The sequence below is a fragment of the Morus notabilis genome, unplaced genomic scaffold (assembly GCF_000414095.1).
Source record: "Morus notabilis unplaced genomic scaffold, ASM41409v2 Scaffold3004, whole genome shotgun sequence".
NCBI lineage: Eukaryota > Viridiplantae > Streptophyta > Magnoliopsida > Rosales > Moraceae > Morus > Morus notabilis.
Genome location: NW_010361668.1, coordinates 5153 through 13650, shown reverse-complemented (window position 1 = coordinate 13650; position 8498 = coordinate 5153). Strand labels below are relative to the sequence as shown.

The 8498-nt window shown below is 39.0% G+C and overlaps 1 protein-coding gene across 1 annotated transcript; it reads left to right on the top strand.

The window, feature by feature from the left end:
- On the top strand, positions 1-8350 carry LOC21384472 (glucan endo-1,3-beta-glucosidase 9; the record flags this gene model as incomplete). Its single annotated transcript, XM_024167210.1, has 2 exons — positions 1-161; positions 6966-8350. Coding segments are annotated over 2 exons (1263 nt in total), but the record flags the coding sequence as incomplete, so codon positions are not given.
- Positions 8351-8498: the final 148 nt, after the last annotated feature.

Sequence of the window (8498 nt, the reverse complement as noted above, 5' to 3'; positions counted from 1 at the left end):
CTCGTCTTGGAAGCTCTCTCCGGGTCTAACATCGCCGTCACCCTCGGCATTCCCAATTCCATGCTCAGAGCCCTCAATTCCTCCATTAAAGCCGCCCACAGCTGGGTCCACGACAATGTCACTCGTTATGTCTCCTCTGCCCGCACTGGACTCCGAATCGAGTATCTTCTCTTCTCTTACACTTTTTTTTTTTTTTTAATTTTAATGTAATGGTTTTAGTTGAAGTGAATGTAGCTAAGATTAGCATATGTTTGTTTTCTTAGTCATATTAGGTTTTTATGTCCCTGAGAGTAAATGTGATTGCTCATAGTACTTTTGTTAAATTATAAAATTATTATTGGCCACCACCTAACAATTTAAATTTTTAAGATAGATTGATAAATTAACATGGTATTAGAGCATGATGTCTTGAGTTTAAACTCTTGTAATTATATTTTTTATCCCCGTTTAAATTGTCATAATATATCTCGTGCTTAAATATTCACAAAACTATTATTGAGTAACAGCTTATCCTTTTAGAATGGATTGGTAAACTAACAACTATGTCTATAACTATCCAGTTAAGCAGAATGAGGTTTTCTTGTTTACGAATTGCAAAGGTTATTCCTTAAGTTCATTTTTTAGGCAATAGGATGCTAGGAGCCTAGGACAGTGTTAGTGATGAAAACCCGGCTAACAAGGTAACTCTCACGTACAAACCGTAAAACAAATTGTAGAAATCAGACGACACATTATATGGCTAGATTTTTTCACGGGTTTAAAGCACAGTTCAAATCTTTTTTCTACAATGTTATCTCCCTTGAAAAAAAATTGAATTTCTGTTCAAACTTTCTATTTAAACCTATGAATCAAACGGGTCAATAGTGCTTCACCCTTATTACGAGAGCTACGTCCACTATGGTGCTTGGGGTAATTCCTATGACGGGGAGATTGAAGAGAATGCTCAAGAGCGTGAATTTGAAATAATGGACTTGGAGCTTCCTTAGTGGTTGTGTAGTTTCTATTTATAGCCCTTTAAGAGATGAATACATTTAATTACAAATAAATGAACAATTATGAGATAATCCCTATCTTGTGATTACCAGATGCAGCTAATCTTGGAGCTTATCCTTATATTCTGTTTGAATTTGAATGTTGAGAGTTGAGACCTTTCAGTGTGTATTCCTGTGATTCTTAGTATCTGGATTGTCTTTAGATCATGTTGGCTACTGCCTTACACTCAGTGAGTTTGTCCAGAGCACCAAGCTATATGTAGGAAAATAGGGTAGAAGGGAAAACCAGAGAGCAGAAAAGTCTCTCTCTCTCTTGTTATTATCATAATACGAGTTACATTAGTTTAAATAGAAAAGGAACACAAGGTTTGGTTCCTAGAATTGAGGAGCAAAAATAGTAACAGAAAAAGGAGAAAAAAAGGAAAGAACTAAAACGGAAAATATCCCAGAATAATTCAAATTCTAATTCCCTGATTCTATGGGATCAGATTTCCTAACTTTCCTACACTCCCCCTCAAGTTGGTGCATAGATATCGATCATGCCCAACTTGCTTATCAGATGTTCAAAGTTATGTCTTGCAAGCTCCTTGGTCAAGATGTCGGCTGTTTGCTGACTAGAAGGTACAAACGGCAAGCAAATAGTCCCTGCTTAAAGTTTTTCTTTAATGAAGTGTCGATCAATCTCTATATGCTTCGTCCGATCATGCTGGACGGGATTGTGAGCGATACTTATTGCAGTCTTGTTGTCACAGTACAGCTTCAGGGGAAGTTCCACACTCTTCTTGAGTTCTTCTAGGATTTTGTATATCCACAATACCTCACAGATTCCTTGAGCCATTGCTCTAAACTTAGCCTCAGCACTACTTCTGGCAACAACACTTTGCTTCTTACTTCACCAAGTAACCAAGTTTCCCCACACAAAGGTACAATACCCTGAGGTAGATCTTCTGTCAGTCACCGAACCTGCCCAATCTGCGTCGGCAAATACCTCAACACTCCTTTGATTAGTCTTCTTGAAAAGCAGACCTTTTCTAAGAGTAGATTTCAAATATCTCAAAATTCGGTAGACCGCCTCGAAGTGTTCTTCATAAGGTACGTGCATGAATTGACTAACAACACTGACTGAGAAGGCAATATCTGGTCGAGTATGGGATAAATAAATTAATTTCCCAACTAATCTCTGGTATCTACCAGTATCAACATGAACACGCCCCTCTTCCCAGAGCTTTACTTGGGATCCATGGGAGTCTCAGCCGGTTTGCAACCACTCATTATGGTTTCCTTCAACATATCAAGAATATATTTTCGTTGAGAGACAATAATTCCTTTCCTTGAACGAGCAACTTCCATACCAAGGAAATATCTTAGCTCTCCCAAATCCTTGATTTCAAACTCTAATGCAAGGCTCTTCTTCAGTCTCTCCATTTCAATCACATCATCACCTGTGAGAATAATATCATCAACATACACTATTAGCACAGCAACCTTTCCTTCAGAAGAGAACTTGAAAAACAAGGTATGGTCAGGTTGTCCTTGAGAATATCCTTGTTTTCTGACAGATTGTGTGAACTTCTCAAACCAAGCCCTTGGAGACTGTTTGAGCCCATACAATGATTTTTTTAGCTTGCACACTCTTGAGCCAAATTTCTCTTCAAAGCCGGGTGGACTATCCATGTACACCTCCTCCTCCAAATCACCATTGAGAAAGGCATTCTTCACATCTAGTTGTTGCAATGGCCAATCTAGATTAAAAGTACTCTTACCGTGTTCAATTTTGCAACAGGGGCAAAAGTCTCAGAGTAATCAATGCCATATGTCTGAGTGAATCCCTTTGCCACCAATCTAGCCTTGTATCTTTCCACTGAACCGTCAGAGTTGTACTTCACCGTGAAAACCCATTTACAGCCCACGGTAGTCTTTCCCTTTGGCAACGCCTCAATACTCCAAGTATTGTTCTTCTCAAGAGCTCTCATCTCTTCAAGCACTGCTTCCTTCCACTTTGGAACTCTTAAGGCCTCCTGTACATTGTTAGGGATTTCTACACTGGACAATTGAGAGGTAAAAGCAACCAGAGATGGAGACAGTTTTGAGTATGACACAAATTTAGATAGCGGAGTACAGGATCTAATCCCTTTACGTAGAGCTATAGGAATTTCAAAATCAGAAGACTCAGACTGACTGTTAGGAAGAGAAAAGAATTACCTGCAAGTGACTCATATTTTTTATTTGCCTTTGGTTCGGAATCATGGCTTTGCTGTTGAGTCAATTCGTCTTTCCTTTTTTTATGATTCTTCTTCAAGTAAACAATCCCTTTCCAAGTTCGGTTACCTTCCTCGAATCTATTACCTGTTACTTTAGTAGAATTATCATATTGTGGCATTTCAGTAGGCTGTTCCTTGTTTTCGGTTTCCACAAAATGTTTTTCAGAATTCTGATTTTCAGATTGATTTTCAAATGTAGGTCTAGACTCAAGTGAAACATCACTCACAATGAGACGAATTTCAAACAACGGATCTTGGCCATTTATTGTAGGTGCAGAGGTACTCGGTTTAGAGTGTTGTTTAAGAAACACATCATCTGAGAAAAAAACCTCACCAGAGTTAACAAATGAATCTTCCTTGAAATTCTCCCCCTGAAGATGAATCTCCTTAAAAAATGGTTGTTTTTCAAAAAACGTCACGTCCATGGTGACAAAAAAAATTTTTGTTACCGGGTCAAAACATTTGTAACCTTTCTGAGTTGGGGAGTAACCAATGAAGACACATTTTATAGCTCTGGGTTCAAGTTTTCCAATTTTCCTATGTTCATGAACAAACGATGTACAACCAAATATTTTTAGAGGTAGATCAGCCGAAAGTCTGGCAGTTGGAAAACAAGTTTTAAACACTTGGAAAGGAGTTTGAAATTGTAAAACTTTGGAGGGCATTCTGTTTATTAAGTATGCAGCAGTTAGAACCGCCTCTCCCCACATATACTTAGGAACTTTAGTTGAAAAAAGTAATGCACGAGCCACCTCCAACAGATGTTTATTTTTCCTTTCAGCAACACCATTCTGTTGGGGTGTATCTATGCAAGAACTATGATGAATTATTCCTTTTTCAAGGAAAAAATTTCCCAAGATAAAGTTAAAATACTCCTTCCCATTATCACTTTTGAAAACTTGTATATTAGTATGAAATTGAGTCTGCATCATATTGTAAAAATTTTTAAAACTTGTCCGGCCTCTGATTTTTCTTTTAATAAATACACCCAGCAAAGTTGAGTATGATCATCCGTAAATGTGATGAACCATCTCTTTTTAGAGGGTGTACTTATCTTATTAGGACCCCAAACATCACTGTGAATAATAGTGAACGGTTTTGATGGTTTATAGGGTTGCAAAGAAAAAGATGTACGGTGATGTTTTGCAAATTCACATATTTCACAATGAAACAAAGATGGATCTTTATTGCCAAACAACTTAGGAAACAAATGTTTTAAATATTTGAAACTTGGATCGCCTAATCTTAAATGCCATAACATAATATTATTATTAGAAACGGAAATAGATTCAAAGCAGGAACTTATTTGTTGAGATTGTTGCCTCGATTCAGATCCATCATCAAGGAAGTAGAGTCCTCTACTCTGCTTAGCACTGCCAATCATCCTCCCTGAGGTCAAATCCTGGAACACACAGTGAGTTGGGAAAAATTTAGTTTGACAGTTTTGATCACGAGCTAGCTTACTAATAGATAAAAGGTTACAATAAAGTTTAGGAACGTGAAGAACATCGTGGAGAGTGAGTGATGGAGACACTACAATAGAACCTTTTCCTGCAATGGCTGAAAGAGAACCATCTGCAATTTTAATTTTCTGATTACCTGCACAAGGACTATATGAAGAAAAAAGATTTGACAACCCAGTCATATGATTAGTTGCACCTGAATCGATGATCCAGGTGCGATCGGGGTTGATACTAATGAGGGCTGCTTTTAGGTAATTACATTTTTGAGCCAAAGAACAAGAAGGAATTTTCTGAGGCTCAAGAAGCTTGTACAGTTGGTCTATTTGCTCCTTGGTGAAAGGAAATGAGCTTGAAGAAGACTGTTGCTCCTGATCCGAGACACTAGCCTGAAGTGCACGCCCATCTCTACCAGACTTCTTCTTCCAGTTTTGAGGCTTGGCATGAAGTTTCCAAGCGTTTGTAGTGGTCGCACCATGGCCGTTCAGAGTGCTTACCATCCTTCTTCACTTCCTCCTGGAAATCTCGAGTTACGAGAGCAGAACTTTCTACTTCTGAGTTATTGTTGTTAGGACTGGATTTGTTGTTAAGCATCACATTCTGCCATGCTTCTTCTCTTCGAATATCTGAGAAGGCCTCACGAATTGTTGGCAGAGGCATCTTCCCTAAAATTCGGCCACGCACCTCATCTAACTCCTTGTTTAGCCCTGCCAAGAACATAAAGACACGATCATTTTCTTGTCGTTTCATGAAGCGGACGCTATAATTTGTGCACTCTCAGACATCATCATAACAGAGGTCTAACTCCTACCACAAGGTCATCAACTCGTTGTAGTATGAGGTTACATCTCGGTCACCTTGTCTCGCGCCAAAGTTTGGATTTTAAACCAAAAATCTGCGAAGAATTCTCCAAATCAGAATACGTGTCTCTGACTGCTTCCCAAACATCTTTGGCCGTCGGCAGGAATATGAAGGGTTTTCCAATTGCGGGTTCCATTGAATTCACCAACCACGCAATAATCAAAGAGTTCTCTGATTTCCAGGTCTTGAAAGCCGAATCTCCATCTGCAGGTTTTGCCACTTCTCCTGTCAGATATCCAAGTTTCCCTTTGCCATCCAAGATCAACCGAACGGTTTGCGACCATTCCGTGTAGTTTTTTCCATTTAGACGGTGGATATTCAGTTGGAGTGAATTAGTGGACCCCTCCGTGCTATTGAATGAGATGGAGGAGTTCAGATTTGAACTTGCAGTGCTTTCCCCTGGCACCGCTGAGTCCTTGCTGGCTGCACCGGTTAGAGCTGTCTTCCACGGATTCTGGCGTGCCATAGATAAACCCTAGATCGGGGCCTAAGGCTATGATACCATGTAGGAAAATAGGGTAGAAGGGAAAACCAGAGAGCAGAAAAGTCTCTCTCTCTCTTGTTATTATCATAATACGAGTTACATTAGTTTAAATAGAAAAGGAACACAAGGTTCGGTTCCTAGAATTGAGGAGCAAAAATAGTAACAGAAAAAAGGAGAAAAAAAGGAAAGAACTAAAACGGAAAATATCCCAGAATAATTCTAATTCTAATTCCCTGATTCTATGGGATCAGATTTCCTAACTTTCCTACACTATATTACACCAAGCGAAAAGTAACATGTGATGTCACCAGAAATTCAGCTCGGGGACATATCAACAGACATCATAAATACAGAAAATGATTTCCCTGGAAAAAATTTCAGTTGCAAAAGATACAACTGGTGACCATGACATGAAAATATCTCATTAGCTCAGAATGGATTTTGCAACTTTGGTTACTGTTTTTCTTCAGCTCGCTAGATTCGATGATGTTTTTCCTAATTAGGTGATAGTTTTGGTGTTTCCTTTCTCACCTATATAAAATGGTTCTCCGTCATTGATTGTTTTAGTTCAGCTGATTCATTTTGCTAAGTTTGTTCTATCATTAGAACTCGTCCATTTCAAGAAAGAAGCCTATATCTTCTTACTCCTTTTCTTAGTCATATTGGTAAAATATTTATGTACAAAATAAAATGCAAAGCAGGAGAAAGATGTTTGGAGAAAACAACAAGGATTTACCTGCATCAACAAATGGCCTTTTAGCAGGATTCTGTAGGCCGAGTTTCTTATTTTCAGTTGTAAATACTTCTGATTCATTTTTGTTGATTACATAAAATGCAAAATTGATTTTGGTTCACATATGATTCTTACTTCATTTTTTTAGATGGCTAATCAAAAAATTTGTTACAGGTATGTTGCTGTAGGAGACGAACCGTTTCTCCAGAGATATGGCGAGCAGTTCCATCCTTTTGTCATTGGAGCAGCCACCAATATTCAAACCGCTTTGCGCAGAGCCAACTTGGAGAGCAAGGTGAAGGTAGTGGTTCCTTGCAGTTTTGATGCCTTCCTGTCAGAGTCAGGTCTTCCTTCAAAAGGGCACTTCCGAGCTGACGTTAACAGAACCATGATTCAACTTCTCACATTCCTAACAAAGCATGGCTCACCATTTTTTGTTACCATCTCCCCCTTTTTAAGTTTCCACCAAAACAAAAACATCTCTCTTGACTTTGCTCTATTCAAAGAAACTGCAAAACCTCGCAATGACAGCCGTAGAACATACAAAAACAGCTTCGACCTAAGCTATGATACTCTTGTTGCTGCATTGTCAACTATAGGATTCTCCAGAATCAACATTGTCGTGGCACAAATCGGCTGGCCTACAGATGGAGCTGCCAATGCAACCTCAGCCATTGCAGAAACCTTTATAAAAGGCTTGATGGAGCATCTTCATAGCAGAGTGGGGACGCCATTGAGACCTAAAATTCCACCAATTGAGACGTACATACTTAGCCTCTTAGACGAGGATCAAAGAAGTGTAGCTGCTGGCAGTTTCGAGAGACACTGGGGCCTCTTCACTTTTGATGGTCAAGCCAAGTATCGAGTTGATTTTGGCCAAGGCTCAAGAAACCTTGTAAATGCACAAAATGTTGAGTACTTCCCATTAAGGTGGTGTGTACTGAACAACAACAAGGACTTGTCTAATGCAACTACGAGTGCTCAGGAGGCGTGTTCTGCTGCTGATTGCACTGCACTGTCTCCGGGCGGGTCATGTTCCAACCTTAGTTGGCCTGGGAACGTATCGTATGCATTTAATAGCTACTACCAACAACACAATCAAAGTGCAGATAGCTGTGACTTTGGGGGTTTAGGTTTGATCACGACCGTAGATCCATCTGTGGACAAATGTAGGTTTCCAGTTGAACTTCGAAATTCTTATTCACATTCCCTAAAGAAGGCGACCTCTCTTTTCCGGATTATGACTTTGCTAGTGGCAGCCATTTTGGTGCCATAAAGCAGAATGGCATAGCAAAACAGATAGAGGGGCACTTTTGCAGCTACCTGATCTGTCTCGAGTTCAGTCTTGTCGATGTCTGTTGCTGTATTAAGTCATTGAGATAAGCCGAGGACTAAATATTTTTCAAAGCTACCCCTTTTTCTAGTCATTGAGATAAGCCGAGGACTAAATATTTTTCAAAGCTACCCCTTTTTCTAGTCATTGAGATAAGCCGAGGACTAAATATTTTTCAAAGCTACTCCTTTTTCTAGTTTTTGAAAAGGAGTTTTGGGGATGAATACGGGGCTCTACTTCAATATCCTTACGTATATTTCAAATCATAAAACTGATTGGGATGATTATTTATTTATTTTTTTATATCGTTATTTATATTTCTCTTTGAACTCCAACAATGAAGATCATTGTGATTGCCATCAAACATTTTTTTT